Source organism: Mobula birostris, chromosome 22, assembly GCF_030028105.1.
Source record: "Mobula birostris isolate sMobBir1 chromosome 22, sMobBir1.hap1, whole genome shotgun sequence".
In the NCBI taxonomy this organism is placed as follows: Eukaryota; Metazoa; Chordata; class Chondrichthyes; order Myliobatiformes; family Myliobatidae; genus Mobula; species Mobula birostris.
Window position 1 is genome coordinate 16,608,404 of NC_092391.1, and position 20,097 is coordinate 16,628,500.

General features: G+C 41.0%; 2 protein-coding genes across 5 annotated transcripts in view; one reads left to right on the plus strand and one right to left on the minus strand.

Moving 5' to 3' along the window:
• The first annotated feature begins 32 nt into the window (after positions 1 to 32).
• On the plus strand, positions 33 to 9,977 carry dolk (dolichol kinase). Of its 4 annotated transcripts, none has more exons than XM_072240125.1 (3): positions 44 to 92; positions 661 to 924; positions 5,538 to 9,977. In XM_072240125.1, the coding sequence occupies exon 3, from the start codon at positions 5,707 to 5,709 to the stop codon at positions 7,276 to 7,278; it is 1,572 nt and encodes a 523-aa protein (XP_072096226.1). In that variant the 5' UTR covers positions 44 to 92; positions 661 to 924; positions 5,538 to 5,706; the 3' UTR covers positions 7,279 to 9,977. The 4 variants fall into 4 exon arrangements, with proteins under 4 accessions (XP_072096228.1, XP_072096226.1, XP_072096225.1 ...); XM_072240124.1 differs by having other exon boundaries at positions 59 to 127; XM_072240127.1 differs by lacking the exon at positions 661 to 924 and having other exon boundaries at positions 33 to 92.
• Positions 9,978 to 10,958: 981 nt separating this feature from the next.
• Positions 10,959 to 20,097, minus strand: part of phyhd1 (phytanoyl-CoA dioxygenase domain containing 1) — a 42,583-nt gene continuing 33,444 nt past the window's right edge. Inside the window, 2 exon segments of the mRNA XM_072240146.1 lie at positions 10,959 to 11,649; positions 16,466 to 16,592. Of these exon segments, the coding sequence (XP_072096247.1) occupies positions 11,604 to 11,649; positions 16,466 to 16,592 (173 nt within the window). The 3' untranslated portion in view covers positions 10,959 to 11,603.

Below are 20,097 nucleotides of genomic sequence, written 5' to 3' on the forward strand. Positions count from 1 at the left end.
CGCGGATCACATGACCTCTAGCCGCCTTCACTCCGAGAGGCCAGCGTCACGTGATTATCCTTTCACCGTGGCCGCCGCCTGGAAGGTGACCGGTATGTGGCATGAGATATTTTAAATGTTATATCGGGTGAGGCTATGTTTATTTTTGTCCTACTTGTAGAATATTAAAATAGAAATGTTCCTTCTTACGATCAGTGTCATATCGTGTGGAAGTCTTGGGTTTTCAGTTTACTCCAAACAGCCCTCTCTCATTTCTATTCATTAAAATTAGTGTCAACATAAGGGGTCTTGAGAGTGATGATATTGCTGAAACCTTATAAACCACTCTATACCATCATGCTTTTTTATAATTATGTTAGTCATGCTTTTTCCCAGTTTTGTTTGATCATTTTCCACTCAGTTCGCATAATTAATTTGTTCGCCCCTACTGTGTCTCTGGTGGGTTGCTGTCATTCCAGTTCCAATTCATTGCAAAACAGTCTGACAAATCTTGCTCACCTGGAATGAAATTCATTAATTTTGATTTAAATGTCACCTAGTCTCTTAAAAATAAACAGGTCTTTAGAAAGGTGGAGCGGTCCTGCACTGAAACAGGCCCACTACTTAGCCTATAAATAATACTTACCTGTATTATTTTTTTTATTCTCGTCAATTCCTCAGATTCTACAACACACCTACGCTAGGGGGTTTTACATGGCCAGTTAACTTACCGAGCTGCACATCTTCGGGATGTGGAAGGAAACCAGGAAGCACACACAGGAAATCCACACCATCACAGGGAGAAAGTTCAACTTCCACATAGAGAACACCGGAGGTCATGATTGAACTTGAACCTGGCTGTTGGGCGTTGGGAGACAGCAACTCGGCTAGATGCCCTGCTCTTTGAATTGACATGTTGAAATTTTCAACATTTTTAAATCTTAGGTATCTAAAGTCATTTGATTAGGATTTCATTCAAAAATTGCAATATTTTTGGATAATGAAATAGTTTTAAAACCACACTCCACATTTTGAGGAAAAAAACTTGATTTTTTTTCCTTTTTATTAAGAACCAAGCCAAGAAATACATATTCGTCACAGTAGTGATATCATTCATTGTGTGCGTGACAGTCTGAGATCACATATGTAATGTCAGCACGTACTGTATTGGCACCCAGTCTTTAAAATGGATAAGAAGAACAGGCTGTTCAGTTTGTATTTTATAATGGAATCTAAATCTTCTTTTAGAATGTAATTTTGATAATGCGGGAAGTGTTGATGACAGTTACTATGTTAAGTAACTTTAAAAAGTTATTTTCAATGAATGACCAATTAAAATGCAATAGATAAACTGCAGCACAATACAGGCCCTTCGGCCCACAATGCTGTGCCCTTTCTTAAAAGCAAACTTACACCATTCTGCATATCGTCAGAAAGTTATTAAAAACATAGAACATAGAAATCTACAGCAAATTACAGGCCCTTTGGCCCACAATGTTGTGCCAGCCATTTAACCTACTCTAGAAACTGCCTAGAATTTCCCTAGTGCACAGCCCTCTATTTTTCTAAGCTCCATGTACCTATATAAGAGCCTCTTACGAAAGACCCTATTGTTTCGGCTTCTACCACCGCTGACAGCTGTGCATTCCACACACCCACCACTCCCTGTGTCAAAAACTTACCCCTGACATCCCCTCGGTACCTATTTCTAAGCACATTAAAAGTATGCCCCCTCATGTTAGCCATTCCAGCCCTGGGAAAAGCATCTGACTATCCACACGATCAATGCTTCTCATCATCTTATACATCTCTATCAGGTCACCTCTCATCCTCCATTGCTCCAAGGAGAAAAGGCCAAGTTCACGCAATCTATTCTCATAAGGTATGCCCTCCAATCCAGGCAACATCCTTGTAAATCTCCTCTGCACTCTCTCTATAGCATCCACGTCCTTCCTGTAGTGAGATGACCAGAACTGAACAGAGTACTCCAAGTGGGGTCTGACCAAGGTCTTATGTAGCTGTAACATTACTTCACAGCTCTTGAACTCAATCCCATGGTCGATAAAGATCATCACAGCATACACTTTCTTAACAACACTGTCCACCTGCGCAGCAGCTTGAGTGTCCTGTGGATCTCGCTGATCCTCCACACTGCCAAGAGTCTTACAATTAATATTATATTCTGTCTTCAAATTTGACCTCCCAAAATGAACCACTTCACACTTATCGAGTGGAAGTCCATCTGCCACTTCTCAGCCCAGTTCTGCATCTTATTGATGTCCTGCTGTAACCTCTGACAATCCTCCAGACTATCCGCAACACCCCCAACTTTTGCAGCATTAGGAAACTTTACTAACACATCTTTCTACTTCTTCATTCAGGTCATTTATAAAAATCACAAAGAGGAGGGTTCCCAGAACAGATCCCTGCAGAACACCACTGGTCACTGACCTTCATGTAGAATACGAACCATCTACAACCACCCTTTGCCTTCTGTGGGCAAGCTAATTCTTGATACACAAAGCACGGTCTTGGATCCCATGCCTCCTTACTTTCTGAAACATAGAAAACAGGTGCAGGAGCAGGCCATTCAGCCCTTCGAGCCTGCACTGCCATTCAGTATGATCATGGCTGATCATCCAACTCAGAACTCTGTACCAGCCTTCCCCCCCCCCATACCCCCTGATCCCTTTAGCCACAAGGGCCATATCTAATTCCCTCTTAAATATAGCCAATGAACTGGCCTCAACTGTTTCCTGTGGCAGAGGAGTCCACAGATTCACCACTCTCTGTGTGAAGAAGTTTTTCCTAATCTCGGTCCTAAAAGGCTTCCCCTTTAACCTCAAACTGTGACCCCTCGTTCTGGACTTCCCCAACATCGGGAACAATCTTCCTGCATCTAGCCTGTCCAATCCCTTTAGGATTTTATATGTTTCAATAAGATCCCCCCTCAATCTTCTAAATTCCAATGAGTATAAGTCTAGTCGATGCAGCCTTTCATCATATGAAAGTCCTGCCATCCCAGGAATCAATCTGGTGAACCTTCTTTGTACTCCCTCTATGGCAAGAATGTCTTTCCTCAGATTAGGGGACCAAAACTGCACACGATACCCCAGGTGTGGTCTCACCAAGGCCTTGTACAACTGCAGTAGTACCTCCCTGCTCCTGTACTCAAATCCTCTTGCTATGAACACCAGCATACCATTTGCCTTCTCACCGCCTGCTGTACCTGCATGCCCACTTTCAATGACTGGTGTATAATGACACCCAGGTCTGGTTGCACCTCCCCTTTTCCTAATCGGCCACCATTCAGATAATAATCTGTTTTCCTGTTTTTGCCACCAAAGTGGATAACCTCACATTTATCCACATTAAATTGCATCTGCCATGAATTTGCCCACTCACCTAACCTATCCAAGTCACCCTGCACCCTCTTAGCATCCTCCTCACAGCTAACACTGCCGCCCAGCTTCGTGTCATCCGCAAACTTGGAGATGCTGCATTTAATTCCCTCATCTAAGTCATTAATATATATTGTAAACAACTGGGGTCCCAGCACTGAGCCTTGCGGTACCCCACTAGTCACTGCCTGCCATTCTGAAAAGGTCCCGTTTATTCCCACTCTTTGCTTCCTGTCTGCCAACCAATTCTCTATCCACATCAATACCATACCCCCAATACCGTGTGCTTTAAGTTTGCACACTAATCTCCTGTGTGGGACCTTGTCAAAAGCCTTTTGAAAATCCAAATATACCACATCCACTGGTTCTCCCCTATCCATTCTACTAGTTACATCCTCAAAAAATTCGATGAGATTCGTCAGACACGATTTTCCTTTCACAAATCCATGCTGACTTTGTCCAATGATTTCACCATTTTCCAAATGTGCTGTTATCACATCTTTGATAACTGACTCTGGCATTTTCCACCAATGTCAGGCTAACTGGGCTATAATTCCCCGGTTTCTCTCTCTCTCCTTTTTTAAAAAGTGGGGTTACATTAGCCACCCTCCAATCCTCAGGAACTAGTCCAGAATCTAAAGAGTTTTGAAAAATTATCACTAATGCATCCACTATTTCTTGGGCTACTTCCTTAAGCACTCTGGGACGCAGACCATCTGGCCCTGGGGATTTATCTGCCTTTAATCCCTTCAGTTTACCTAACACCACTTCCCTACTAACATGTATTTCCCTCAGTTCCTCCATCTCACTGGACCCTCTGTCCCCTACTATTTCCGGAAGATTACTTATGTCCTCCTTAGTGAAGACAGAACCGAAGTAGTTATTCAATTGGTCTGCCATGTCCTTGCTCCCCATAATCAATTCACCTGTTTCTGTCTGTAGGGGACCTACATTTGTCTTAACCAATCTTTTTCTTTTCACATATCTATAAAAGCTTTTACAGTCAGTTTTTATGTTCCCTGCCAGTTTTCTCTCATAATCTTTTTCTCCTTCCTAATTAAGCCCTTTGTCCTCCTCTGCTGGACTCTGAATTTCTCCCAGTCCTCAGGTGAGCCACTTTTTCTGGCTAATTTGTATGCTTCTTCTTTAGAATTGATACTATCCCTAATTTCCCTTGTCAGCCACGGGTGCACTACCTTCCTTGATTTATTCTTCTGCCAAACTGGGATGAACAATTGTTGTAGTTCATCCATGAAGGAGCCCTTTGTGGGGAACCTTATCAAATGCCTTACTGAAATCCATATACATTACATCCACTGCTCTAGCATTATCAATGTGTTTTATTACATCCTCAAAGAATTCAATCAGGCTTGTAAGGCACGACCTGCCCTTGACAAAGCCATGCTGGCTATCCCTAATCAGAATATGTCTCTCCAGATGCTCATAAATCCTGCCTCTCAGGATATTCAACAACTTGCCCACCACTGAAGTCAGACTCACTGGTCTATAGTTTCCTGGGTTATTTCTACTCCCTTACTTGAACAGTATTATCATTTGTAACTATTAGTAATATCATTTGTACAGAAATGAACATAACTTTGGATCAGAGTGTCTGAATTAAATGTGTTACCAGTTAACTGGATATTAAATGACATTCCTTTCTGTGATTTGAAATCAAATGACATATCCTAACTATATTTCATTTCATTCTCTACTTTGTTTCTACTCCACGTTCATATAAGTTGTGGAGTATTGGAAAACTAGTACCAAGTTCTAGATAAACATTAAGATCTCTTAATGAAGCTCTATGGATTTTACTGCTCTGGCAAATTTTTCTATTCATTCTGCTGTTAAGTAATTTCCTTCATAGCATAATCCAGAAAGAACACAAAGTGCTTCATTATTTGAAAACTGCACAGTATTTGTAATTAATTCTTGTCATTAAGGACACACGAGTCAGAAATTGCTAAGTATTGCAGTAACAACAGCACTGTTTAGTGTCAGCAATCTCAGAATGAAATAAGCTGTTGAAGATAAATAGCAGCCTCGAACTATTTGTTAATATTGAAACTGGATTAATGATGCTGTTATTAAGATCCTTTGACATATCGTCTTGCAATCTAACTAATGTGATCTGCATTATAATCTCTGTTCCAGGTCTGGGATTGGGTTAGATCAATCTTCTTGCAAAATGTGGAAGAAAATATGATCAGAGTGAAAAGAGATTTAACAGAATAATCAAATGGAACGGAATATCAAAGGCTTGTGGATTCCAAGTAATTAAAACCCTTTTTGGTACCTTGTGTCAGAAGAGAAATCTGCAGCAATGTTGAAGAATCCTGTCTTCGTGGAGTCGTTCATTGTTTTCGTGATTGTACTATCCGTCCATGCTGTAGTCTGGAACAAGTTTTCCTGGTGTACACTTGCTTTGGCTGTTCAGGCTTATTATGTCCAGCACAAATGGGACCGGTTGCTGAAATCTGGCAATGCAGTTTTTCAATACAGACCAGTTTTTAGCAGTGGGCTCCTGCCAGCCAGTGTGGTTTTGCCTCTTTTAGGAATTGTCCTAAAGGAGAGGTGGGAAATGATTGGGAATGTGCACTTTGAGCGTTTTTGCATTGTGTGTTCAGCTGCCGGAATGGCCATTGCTCTGTTTGTCTCAGTACTGGCTTTAGGCCTCACAAAACCAATTCCAACTAATACCTGCATTGTGTACGGTTTCTCTGCCAGTGCCATAACGTACACCTTTAAGCACGCCCTCTCTGTTTCCGAAGTCATTGAAATCCTGGAGGTGTTATTGATATTTGTTTACCTTTCCCTCATTGTCCTTTATATTATGCCCAGAAGTTTCACCCCAGGAGAAGTGCTGGTGTTCTTATCAGGGTTAAGCATAGTGACAAACCAACTCATCAAGCGTTCTTTGACTTTTGGGGATAGCAGATGTGATCCTCTTGCTTCATTCCTGTTGGTGGCTGTGGTTGGAACAGCTCTTCTTGGGCTGATCTTTGCTATTTTGTACTGTTTCATGGACTCAGAGACGTGGGTTTCCTCGCTCATCTTCCACGTAATGGCAGTTATTTTTGGCTTGGGAATCATAGTACCGTGGTTCTACCGACTGACCAGAAGCGATCTTTTCAGCTGGCTTCTCAAGTTCCTCACCAACACAAGAGGAAGGGTCTATCTTCTCAGCTATTGGTTCACGCTGGCACTTCTTGCCACAGCCATTGTCTTTCACCAGAACCGTAAGCAATCAATTACATCTAAAAATTACAAAGCTTCCACTGTTGTAAGGAAAAGCTTTCACGTCATTATAGTGGCTACCTACATCCCAGGGCTCATCTACGATCGTCAGTTGCTCTACGTTGCTGGTGTGTTTTGTTTTGCTGCATTTGTGGTGCTGGAATATGTAAGACATTTTAGGATTAAACCATTTGGAATGACATTGAAATCAATGCTAGCCCTGTTTCTTGATGAACGTGATAGTGGCCCCTTGATTTTAACACACATTTACTTGCTGTTAGGACTGACCCTGCCAGTATGGTTGTTCCCTGGAGTGTTTGTCTCCAAAGGTTCATTTCCGGGGGAGGTTGCCTTGGCTCCATATGCTGGAGTCCTGGCTGTAGGAATTGGTGATGCCATGGCCTCTGTTTTTGGAAGCACAATGGGGGAGGTTAAGTGGCCTGGAACCAAGAAAACCTTTGAAGGGACAACAACCTCTATCTTTGCCCAGATCATTGCTGTTGCTTTGATTCTGATCTTTGATAAAACAGTGAGCCTAAACGGCAGCTACACCTGGATTGTGGGATCTATCGCTATTGTCTCCCTCTTGGAAGCTTACACTGATCAAATAGACAATCTTTTTTTGCCTTTGTATCTTTTCATCATGCTGATGGTGTGAAGGAGATAATTGGCTCTAATGCAGTGGTTCCCAGCCTGGGGTCCATGGCATAAAAAAGGTTGGGAACCCCAAATGTACTGACTTTTCATTTAATATGTTAATATACTATCAATGTACTGTTGTTATCATCAACTAATATTTTGTATCTAGCTGAATTAGCTTATTTTATTCTGAAATGATCTCCTCAAGTTGATGGCTGACTGATAAAGTAGTAGTATAAATGGTAACTAAAATACAAAAGAAAGTGTAAAGGTGTCCCCAGTGATAAACAGGCACCGTAGCGGTTAGCACAACACTATTACAGCTCGGGGTGTCAAAGTTCAGAGTTCAATTCCTATGCCAACTGTAAGGAGTTTGTACATTCTCCCCATGAACCGTGTAGGTTTCCTCTGGGTGCTCTGGTTTCCTCCCACAGTCCCACGACTTACCAGTTAGTAGGCTAATTGGTCATTGTAAAGTGTCCTGTTCCTGTTACACCACTGGCATTTAGGCCAGCAATGAAGGTCCTCCATCTCTAATGGCGTTCAGGGCTTCCTTCATCATGTCAGTAGCTTCCTCTTGGTTCTCACTACTGTCAGTCATCCAAGTCCTGGGTGGAGACTCAGCAACACCATCGCACTCCGATGGAGAAGGATTCTGCATTGCTGCTTCCAGAGCAATTTTGTTTTACCAGTCAGGTCTGTTAGCCCTGAGCTGAGCCCCCAAACCCGGTGAAGAGGTTGATCTGTCCTCTACCCTTTGACCTGTCTAACATATAGAGCCCTGACTCCAGCCAACATAGGTCTCTGGGTCATTGAGGCATGCAAGCCTTCAAACCCATTGACAAGTTTGTGGTCCTCTTGAGGGTCCTACGATTAGACCAGTATTAAGTAAGTGAGCTGCTCTGTGGTGTGGCTGATTGGGCCGGAAGGGCGTGATAAATGGATAAATAAAGAGACTGTTGTAAACAGGAAAGCTCCCTGGTGTACAGTGAGCCAACTAGTCATCATGTTGCCAAGGGCGTGCTTAAAAATAAATTAGTCAGGGTACCTTTCCACAACAGGTAGAATGTACAAATAAAGAAAGACTATCTTATGTTTCAGGCATTGGTCTAAATTAAATGGATAAGTGAAGAATCATACCCCAAACAATATGGTAATTAATCATACTGTACATGTATCTCAACGTTAGTTATTTTATGCAAAGGAAATGCTGAGTGCTATTTTGCAGTTTCATAAAAACAAAATTTAAATACTATGTTCCAATAAGTGATGCAATATTGTTCATCTTTATTAGTCACGTCTTTTTTTTAAAAAAGCAATCCAAATGTATTGATTTGTTAATAAAAACTACAGCTACAGTGAAGCTCAGCTAATCAAGCAGTATCTGAGAAGTAGAAAATCTTTCTTTGTACTCCTCAATCCCTGCTTCACCATCTCCACAATAGCAAATGAAGATGGATGGGGAGAAATCATCCAATATTGACATACTATGTATGACAAACCTGCCTTTCCAGAAAGTCGTCCAGTGAATACAAGTGATACAAGTCAAGTAAAGTGGATTCTAGTTAATTGTGACACATTGGGACCAGTACATTTTGGCCCAATTAAATGCCTGCCCCAATCAACTGAAGTTTCATGGAAGTTAAGGGTATTTTAAAAAAAAAAGACAAACTATATTTCAACTGGGTAGAAATTGTGAATTCAAATGAAATACAGAACAAATTAGAACTCTGCCAGTACTATAATTCAGTTAGGTGATTTTTTTTTCAGCTAGTTTCGAATCTTTTTGTGGCATCATGACAAAAGTCCAAAAGTCAAAATTTAGAACAAAATTATCAAAAATAATTTTGAATTGGCATCCATTAACCCAAATTGATAACAAGCAACAGGCAACTGATACTAAAAAACTGTTCATTCTAAGCACGGCGTGGTGTCTAACAGCCGCACAAATACACATGACTGGCACTACTTAGAAACCATTCAGCAACAGTCTCCTGTCCCATGTAATGGGCATATTGTCCCAAGTAAATGAATGAAATCCCAGCTATTTTCTCAATTAGTTACTGCTCTTTAAGAGTTGTCCCAAACAAGTGGCTGCCCAGATCAACTCATGGACCAATTAACCAGAATCCACTGTTTAGCCATCTTTGGGAAGGGAGGCCTAAATTGTACGCTATAATCTGGGTATGTTTTCACAAAAGCCAAATATAATTGAACTAGGATATCTGTATTGACTTTGCTAAATCATATCATGGGTTTTTTCAGGGTTGGAATTTCACATCCATTGTAAGAGTCTAGTTAATATTCCAGAATTATAATTTGTCAAATGTAATTCACAGAATGCAACAAGGGTACAGTACTTTATTGCATGAATTTACAGGAATACCAACAAATTGAGCATTATTTGAGGCCGTGGTTGGAGAGTGTATGAACCAAGATAAATAGTTCCCCTCGGTTAACCATCTTTGTCCTCTTATTTGAATGATGTTCTTTGCTGTGAAATGTTTGTTTGTTTGAAGAGGTTTACTGATTTTAAGATACATTTACAACTGTTCCTAATGGAAATAGATTAGGAAATTGAACATTGCATGTCCTGTAAAATAGATCTGGCATGAATGCATTTACTTATTTGTTACTTTGTTAATAAATGATGAACAAAAGCCAAATTTAAGAACAAATTACTGCAAATGCTGAGGTGAAAATAAATGTGTTATGTTCTGAACAGATCACGCAGTGTTTTTGCAGAGAAACAAAAACAGTTAAGGTTTCAGGTCAATGAGTTCTTTAGACATGGGAAACATTAGTAATAACTTAGAAATTGAAGGAAAAAAGAACAGGACTATTGAAAGAGGATGACAAGGATAAGTGAAAAATAAAGATGTGAAGGAAATGTAAATAAGAGGTGAATGAAGTACTAGAAGAAGGAGGAAAAAACATGAAAACGGGAAACACAAGAAAAATCTGCAGATGCTGAAAATCCAAAGCAACACACACAAAATGCTGGAGGAACTCAGCAAGACAGGCAGCACCTACAGAAAAGAGTACAGTTGATGTTTTGGGCCGAAACCCTTCAGCAGGACTGAAGAAAAAAAAATGCTGAGGAGTAGATTTAAAAGTTAGGAGGAGGGAAGAAAGAAACACAAGGTGCACAAGGCTGGAATGAGTTATGATCTGCAATCTGTTGAATAACTGACGATTCCCAAAGGCTGCAATCTGCCAGGTTGGAAATTGAGGAGTTCTTCGTGCTTCCATTGAACTTCATTGGCAGTAGAGGAGGCCATAGATCAACATGGTGGAATGGAAATGGGAAGGCAAAATTTCTTCCCATCCCTTCTTGTGACAGAGATCAGAATTTAACACTCATTTGGGAGACTGGTGTCAGGTCCGTGAATAATAAGACTTTCCACTACTATGGCTGACTGGGAGTGATTAAAGCCCCTATGCTGGGGATGTTTGCTTAGGAGAAATTGCAACACTGGTTCACCCCTCTCAGCAAAAGGAGGTACCTTCATGATCAGAACTAGTGGTTCAAGTAAACAAACCCCCACCAGCTTCTCAAGATTAATGCCAGCAAGACCCACTTACTGTATACAATCATTTTCTTAAGTTTGTCATAGCATATAAAATTTGAGCTTAATCTAATTCAGAAGTATTCTTGTCCCTTCAACCACAAAACAGAATGAAAGCAAAGAAAGGCAGTCTCAGGAACTTGTTTTATTTTACCTTTACCTATAAGCAATAGATCAGGATATTTCCCATGTTGCATATAGAATACAATTTAAAAAGATTGTATCACTCACAATAAGCAGGAGGAACTCAGCAGGTCAGGCTGCTTCAGTGGAAAGGAAAGAAGAATTGATGCTTTGGGCCAAGACTCTTCATCAAGAGTGAAAAGAAAGGGGGCAGAAACCAGTTTAAGAAGGTGGGGCAAGGAGACGGAATACAAGCCAGAAGGTGTTAGGTGAAGCCATGTGAACAAGGTAGGTGGGTGGAGGAGAGGAGATGAAGTGAGAAGCTGGGAGGTAACAGGTGGAAAAGGTAAAGGCGGCTGAAGGTGGAATTTGATAGGAGAGGAGAGTGGACCACGGGAGAAAGGGAAGGAAGGGGGGACACTAGAGGGAGGTGATAGGCAAGTAAGGAGAAGAGGTGGGAAGGCAGCCAAAATGAGGAATGGAAGAACAGAGAAGGGGGAGGGGGGCAGAAATTGCCAGAAGTTAGAAATCAATGTCATGGAGGTTACGCAGACAGAATATGATGTGTTACTCCTCAGAAAAGATTGTAATTTGCAATGAACAGAGCAGCAAAATTTCAGCTCAACTCTTCCTTATCGTCCATTCCCAGTTGCTAGGTGTAGAGAAGTGGGAATGGGAGTTCTGGAGTGGGCTGCAACCTAGAAATGAGAAAAAGCACATTGAGTTCATTTATTTACATTAAAAAAATACACCCCACAGTTTATTCAGCTGCACGTAGTTACTTATTAAAGTGATACAGCAGAAAGATCGTTCAGCCATCAAACCTTTATAGCTACCCAGTTAAATGAATCCCCTTTCCTCCTTCTTTCTGCAAGTTAATATTAAACCAGTTTCTGCCACCTTTCATTCAAAGCATTGCAAGTGAAAATTCAATCAGTAAAAATAAACTGCACCTTATGCCATTTCTCAATCATTTGAGGTATGGCACGCAAAGTTAAATATAGTCCAGCCAGTATTTTAAGTTCAAATTCAATTGCCATTCAACCACACCCATGTATACAGCTGAAAACATTGTTAAAAGAGTTGACACAACTTTCTTATTTCAGTTATTTTGCCCATTATATTATTTCTCAAACCCAAGGATCTCAGATGCTGGTGAACGCAGCAGGCCAGGCAGCATCTCTAGGAAGAGGTACAGTCGACGTTTCGGGCCGAGACCCTTCGTCAGGACTAACTGAAAGAAGAGCTAGTAAGAGATTTGAAAGTGGGAGGGGGAGGGGGAGATCCAAGATGATAGGGGAAGACAGGAGGGGGAGAGATGGAGCCAAGAGCTGGACAGGTGATTGGCAAAAGGGATATGAGAAGATCATGGGACAGGAGGCCCAGGGAGAAAGAAAAGACCGAGGGGAGGGAAAAACCCAGAGGATGGGCAAGGAGTATAGTGAGAAGGACAGAGGCAGAAAAAGGAGAGAGAGAGAAAAAGAATGTGTGTATACAAATAAATAAATAGCGGATGGGGTACGAGCGGGAGGTGGGGCCTTAGCGGAAGTTTGAGAAGTCAATGTTCATGGCATCAGGTTGGAGGCTACCCAGACGGAATATAAGGTGTTGTTCCTCCAACCTGAGTGTGGCTTCATCTTGACAGAACAGGAGTCCATGGATAGACATATCAGAATGGATAGAATATGTCTATCCATGACCTCCTCTACTGTCAAGATGAAGTCACACTCAGGTTGGAGGAACAATACCTTATATTCCGTCTGGGTAGCCTCCAACCTGATGGCATGAAAATTGACTTCTCAAACTTCCGCTAATGCCCCACCTCCCCCATGTACCCCATCCATTATTTATTTATACACACACATTCTTTCTCTCACTCTCCTTTTTCTCCCTCTGTCCCTCTGACTATACCCCTTGCCTATCCTCTAGGTGTTCCCCCCTCCCTCTTTTCCTTCTCCCTGGGCCTCCTGTCCCATGATCCTCTCATATCCCTTTTGCCAATCAACTGTCCAGCTCTTGGCTCCATCCCTCCTCCTCCTGTCTTCTCCTATCATTTTAGATCTCCCCCCCCCTTCTCAAATCTCTTACTAGCTCTTCTTTCAGTTAGTCCTGATGAAGGGTCTCGGCCCGAAACATCGACCGTACCTCTTCCTAGAGATGCTGCCTGGCCTGCTGCGTTCACCAGCAACTTGTATGTATGTTGCTTGAATTTCCAGCATCTGCAGATTTCCTCGTCTCTCAGATGCTGGGATTGCATTGGAGGTCGATTGGTGACATACACAAGAATGATGGTTTCAGCAGCAATCAAATTAAGACTGAGGCAGAGTCAAGCAACTTCACAGGAGGTAAAGTAGATGATGACATACCAGTCCTCCTAACTCCGTATATTCCTCGCTGTATCATTACTATCAGGCCTGGGACTAATACTCATTCAAGCACAGAAGAGCATAGCAGGGGCAGCACCATTTGTAGCTAATACCCAGTGTAAATCTGCATGAATAATGGCAAAGGCATCCTCCACAGACTGGAGCACATTTCCACAAATTACAGAGCATTTCAAAGCTTGGCAACATTGCCATGTGCTAAATAACAGGACTATGAACACTCTAGTCCCCAATGAAAGCAGACCCCAGCTTTCGAGTGTGAAAAACAATGCTGCTGAATTGTTTGCAACTATATTCAGCCAGTAGCATCCATTTAGATATTTAATCGTGTCTCATTCTGACCGAAGATCAATCATTGCCCAATTTAATGTGATAAAAATTATCTAAATACATTAGATAAGTGTTTGATGGAAAAAAGGATGAAAACAAATGGGATTATTGTAAATGAGCGATGTTTATCATAGACTGTGGGTTTTAAGTACTTTGGCTCTGTAAAACGTCAGAAGGAATACGACAATATAATCCCAATACAAACTCTCCCCAGATAACAAATGGGTTCTGTTTTCACAGTTGTCTCCAAGTGGATTTTGTCCATAATTCAGAAGTTATGGAAAAATCAGTCTATGTGGTAACCAAACCTCCATGGCATCAAAAAAAAACACAAGGCCAATAAGAAGGAACAATAATTAAAAGTATACAGAGATGAAACTGTGTCCTTAGGATTGAATATATGGACACATGTTGGACTTTTGAATTTAATAACATTGTGGGAGCTCCCACGTATATAGGGGTATCCATAAATCAGATGTTTGTAACCCAGGAATGGCCAGCGATGAAGCAGCCTTTCACTTTGGTTCCAGCCACCCAACTTCCCACTGATTCTTTATGGAAAATTGCCAGAGTAGAAAAACTCCAATCTAGTTAATTATTAGCCTACTAAAAATAATTAGCAAGAGATCACAAGCCACCAATTTTCATTTTGGATGATCAAAATTAATTAGTTCTAATGCAAGTCCAAATATAGACAGGAAAAGCTTAGCTCCTAAGATTAAGTGAGATGAGAATGATTACATGTGATGCCAAGAGCAGTTTCAGAGCCCCCTGAGCTCGTACAATGCAGCGGCTGAAGATAGCTCAACACCAATGGGCAATTACAGCCTTTGCAATTGACTGAAACCTCAGAATGAATACATTTTTAACACTTTAAAATAGAATTTATAGTATGCAATTTCAAGTTCTAGTTTCACCTCTATTGCTTTCAGGATGTGAACTGGAGATTGCTGCAGAGAACTTAGCCTGACTCAACCAGGGTCTAGTATTAAATTTTTGTTTTTAAATTACACCATGCTTTAGTAAAAAAGCACAGCAGGACAGGAAAAGGAATAATCTGACGGTTGCCAGAATTGTTTAAATACAGAATAACAAACACTTCACAATGAAATTATCTTGGAATGACAGAAAACATGTTCTGCAGGCATTGGGTTAGACTGAAAGTAGTGTGCAACTCACTTTCCAATTCTTATCTAAAATTTTCAATAATGAACTCTTTAATTTCTGATGATACAAACACAGCTACTAGATATCCACAGTGAAGGTAACGCTAACATATCAAACTTGTCTCCCTGTCTGCCAAGGACACACAACTTCATAAAAGTGTAGCAGTGAAGGAACAGACAGGTGTTTACTTTCATTTTTATCTGATAGGTCTTTCTATGCCAGCTGGGTCACCAGCACAGTTCATACAAAAATCCTAACACATAGGAGCAGAATTATGCTATTCAGCCTATTAAGTCTGTTCCGCTATTCAATCATGACCAATTAGTTACACCTCTCAACTCCACTTTCCTTGTAACCTTTGTTGCCCTTACTAATCAAGAATCATCAACACGTGCTTTATGCATATCTGTGGCAATGAACTCCACAAATTCACCACCCACATGCTAAAGAAATTCCTCTTCATCTCTTTTCTAAATTGAGGTCTCCATTCTGAGGTTGTGCCTTCTGGTCCTAGGCTCCCCCACTATAGAAAACGTCCTCCCCAAGTCCACTCTATCTAGGCCTTTCAATATTCAGTAGGTTTCAACGAGATCTCCCTTAGCATTCTTTTAAACTCCAGTGAGTACAGGCCCAGAGCCATCACATGTTAACCCTTTCATTCCAGGGATAATTCTCATAAACCACCTCTGGAACCTCTCCAATGCCAGCTCAGCCTTTTCCTAAGCCCAAAACTGCATACAATATTCCAAATTTCGTCTGACCAGTGCCTTATAAAGCCTCAGTATTACATCCTTGCTTTTATATTCGTCCACTCAAAATGATAACATTTCATTTTCCTTCCTTGCTACTGGCTCAGCCTGCAAGTTAACCTTCAGCGAATCTCATACAAAGACCCCAGAGTTCCTTTGTACCTCTGATTTCTGAATTTGCTCCCCGATTTGAAAACAGTGTATGCCTTTTTACCCAAGTACATGACCATACAGTTCCCTAAACTGTATCCCAGCTGCCACTTCTTTGTCCATTCTCCTATTTTGTCCAAGTCCTTCTGCAGACTCCGTCCTTCCTCAACAAAACCTGCCCCTCCACTTTGCATCTTCCGCAAACCTGGCCATCATCTTGACCATTGGACTTTTCCCTAAAGAGCTTAGATATGACAAGACTGAACTTACAGACAATGCCACCACTTTAGTGAAAGGAATAAATATTTCACAGGGAAAACAAGACTACGTTAAAATTCTACACAAAAAACAGTAAAAGAAACAAGTTACAAACACAAGAAATTCTGCAGATGCTGGAAATACAGAGAAACACACAAAATGCTGGAGGAACTCAGCAGGTCGGGCAGCTTCCATGGAGAAGAGTCGACATTCTGGGCTGACACCCTTCAGCAGGACTGGAAAGGAAGAGAGAAGAAGCCAGAACAAGGTGGTGTGGGGACTGATGAAGGGTTTCAGCCCAAAGCATCGATTCTTTACTCCTCTCCAGAGATGCTGGCTGATCTGCTAAGTTCTCCAGCATTGTGTGTATGCTACTTGTTTCTTTTGTAAATGTAACCAAAAATCAACAGATTATGTAGATATCTGTTTCACGCGCCAATGCTTGCAGACAGAAAGTACTAATTTCAAATTCTTACCAGTTCTCTTCACTCCAGTGAGTATCACGGGATTCCATTACATGGAAAGTATAGCAATGGCGTGAGATATCTGATGTGTTTGAAGCACTTCTGTGCACAACTTGTCCGTGAATTAGGATAAGTCCACCTGTACAAAGCAAATCAACTAATTACAGGCGCATCTTGTTCACACTTGGGTAAGCTCCCAATTTATTCAAATTCAAAGTTAATTTATTATCAAAATATGTAAATTTCACCATACACTGCTGAGATTCCTTTCCTTGCAGGCATTCACACTAGAACTGTGATGTGAGACCTAGGCGAGGATGGTAAGGACGCAAGTGCTGGAATATCCAGAGACTAGAATCGAGACATGATACAAGACTGAAATAAAGGCAGGGTTCTTAACTAGATGCTAGATGAGAATCCCAGGTTGAGACGACAGTTGAGTACTGAACCCTGGCACCAAAACATGGCAGCCAATTAGCGCAGCTGCCTGAATCTTTAAAAGGAGTCACACCAGCTAGCTATATTCCGGAGAACTAGAATGTCTAAACCAACTTTTCTCAACCTTTTTGCCCTGGAGGAACCCCTGCAACAAATTATTATATCTGGAGCTCACAGAAATTTAGCGTGATCAATGAGTGGAGATATAATAATCCAAAAATAATTGTCAATGCTCTTAAGTAGAGAATGGATTTTTAGCCAACCTTTCCTGAAAAAAAACAGTTAAGCTTAGCTTACCTTTCTTGAAAAAAAAAGTTGTTTAGCTTACCTTTCTTGAAATTACTCTTTCTTTCTCTTTCATAAATTTTTAATACTCAAAAGGCAAACATAATAATTTTCTCAATTCTGGGTTGAACTTGAGATAGGCGCAAACAGATTTCAACTTCAACTAAAATGAAATGAGTTTTATCCTTGCTCTTGAAGCTTGTTAAACAGGAAAAAGCTTGCTCACACATGTAAGAAGTTGAAAATTGCAGCAAAATGTTCATTGTGTCAGGTTACTCTTCTTTCACAGAAATCCATAACTTGTCCAGTGGCAGGTCAGTAAATCTCATTTTCAGTGCACGACCAGAGTGCAGCTCACAAAGTTCTCTCAAAGTCAAGTTCTCCAGGTGAGCAGAAGATTCAGAGAAAGGGACCCTCATGCTGTCATACACTTGTTTTGAAACAGAGGAAAAATACTGTCAATTTGTTCTGCCGTTCTTCCAGGTGGTTTTCAATCAGACTCGAGACTTTGATATTTTTTCCCTCTCAAACCCAAGCAGCAGTGGAAACATTTCAAGATTTCCTTTTGAAACATAATTTTTCCAAAGGTTCAGTTTCCTTTTAACTTCAAGAATCTTGTCACTTGAAGTCAGAATATTTTTTCCAGGGCCTTGCAGAGACTTGTTCAACTGGTTGATATGATAAAAAATGTCTGCTAAGTAGGCTAGTTCCTGCAGCCATTCTTTATCTTCAGAGCACTTAGCAAATATCTGGCCTACTATTTTCTTGAAAGTAGTCCTGCAATTCACCTTTCAGCTCAAATACCCTGTTGAGAATTCTTCCTCTGCTAAGCCACCAGATTTCTGTATGTAGCAGGAGATTGGCGTGCCATTGTCCAGGTTTTCAGTTTTTTTAAAAACATTCTCAAGTGAACTGGTCTTAAAGCTACTAAATAATTTGCTTCTTTAATCATTTTATTGACTGTGACTTTGTCAAAAGCTTTAATCTGTTTGTTTCGAGATTCCAATAGTCACTTCAAATAATCAGCAATTTTACATGTCATATGGCTGTGATTTGTAGTTGAGCGTCTTTTCAGTTTTGCTGGAGCCGTTGCTACATTCGTAAGTTCTTTGCCCCTGTTTGAGCATCTGACAGGGCTGCTGCCCAAGTTCTGGTTGCACTTCAGCCCTGCATTCCTTCTATAAGGGCACCCAGTATAGAGGGGAAGGGTTGCAAGGAGGATCTCCTGGTGGGCTTGGGCAAGATAGCCATTCACAGGTCTAGGCAGAGGAATGTCAAGGGCTCTGCCAGGGCTGGCTGTTTTAGAGAGTAGTAATTATATTTTAATTTAAATTTATTCACCGTCTTGCAAATATCTAATGATTATACCTTGTGTATTTGTTGGGTAAATAAACCTTTATAGTTTTGTTAAAAAACAACAGACCTTTTTGTGTCCGTTGTTGCACTAGTGCAGTGAAATAACTCAGAAGATTGTAATTCTTCATCATTAACCTTATCAGAATTGTCCGTAATATTCACCATGAGCCTCCCATCCTCCCCTCTGTGCAATATCTTACATCAAAAACTGAGAATGGGCTCAACCAAATAAACACGGTCCTACTGAACACTGCCATACTGGGCTGAGATTGCTAACAAGGCTGTTTGGTCACTGCCCACCACTGCAAACGCTGGCACCACGCAATGCGCAAAGCTCAAAAGACTTTTTTTTAAATCACGATCTCCCAGGGAACCCCTAGCGACCTCTCACAGAATCCTGGTTGAGAAACACAGGTCTAAACTCTGGAGGCTGGTGCAGTCGGGTGCATGTCGTAACAAGAACAAAAGTACAATGGAATCAGTGGAAAAACTACACACAAAGACATCCAACAGATGTACAAAAACGTGCAAATACAAATAATAATCAAAAATAAATCACACTGAGAATACACGTTGTAGAGCCCTTGAACGTGTGTTCAGAGATCAATTCAGTGCTGAGGTGAGTGAAGTTATCCTCACTGGTTCAGGAGCCTGATGACTGAAAGGTGATAACTGTGGTGTGGGACCCCAGGCTCCTGTACCTCCTTTCCAATGGTAGCAGAGGGAAGAGACATGGCCTGGATGATGGAGGTCCTTGATGTATATTCCTTTATTGTGACAGTGCTCCTTTTAGATGTGCCAATTGGTGAGGAAGGGCTTTTCTTGTGATGGGCTGGGATGTATTCACTACCTTTAGTGGCTCTTCCATTTTTGAGCAACATTAAGATTAAGCTCAATTTCTATGCATTAATTTATAATGCAAAATAGACAGAACAAAGTTAAATTAGCTCCATTACCTCCAATGGCATCAAATTAGAGGGACTTCCTTCCTTCGTACATCAACAGTTTCAGTCATCTTATTATTTGTTTTTTTTTGTCTGTCTTGTTGGGTGTGGTCTTTCATTGATTCTATTGTGTTTCTGGTGTTTACTGTGAGTGTATCTGGTGCCACACATGTCCCTTGATAATAAATCTACTTTGAACCTTGAATCATTTCAAAAGTTTTGCATTTAGGCAGGATCCTAGAGCCAGTCTGGCTGAGCTTAGAGCCCAACTATTGGAACTGCAAGTTTTCCTGTGCTACAGGGGCAGATCATTGTCCATCTCCTTATTTGGAAACAGCCCCTCAATTGTAAATGAGGCAAATATGAAGTAGCCAGTGCATGTGCCAGATAATTTTAGGTTAAATCCTTCCTTTGAACAACCCCAGTAAAAGTAATCATTTGCTCTGCTTTGAGGGCCACTCCAAAACAGCTTTAAACAAGACAGTGCTGAAGTGCACCCCACCTGCATGACAATTTTTGTTTTATTTCCCTGTTTGCCTTCCCCCAAATGGCAAAAGGACTGCTCTGGTTCAGCCGCTTCACCTCTCATTTCTGTCCACAGTGATGCGTGTATACACAGTG

Bases quoted from the DNA above. Each gene is read 5' to 3' on its own strand.
- dolk (XM_072240127.1), top strand. From the start codon at position 5,707: ATGTTGAAGAATCCTGTCTTCGTGGAGTCGTTCATTGTTTTCGTGATT.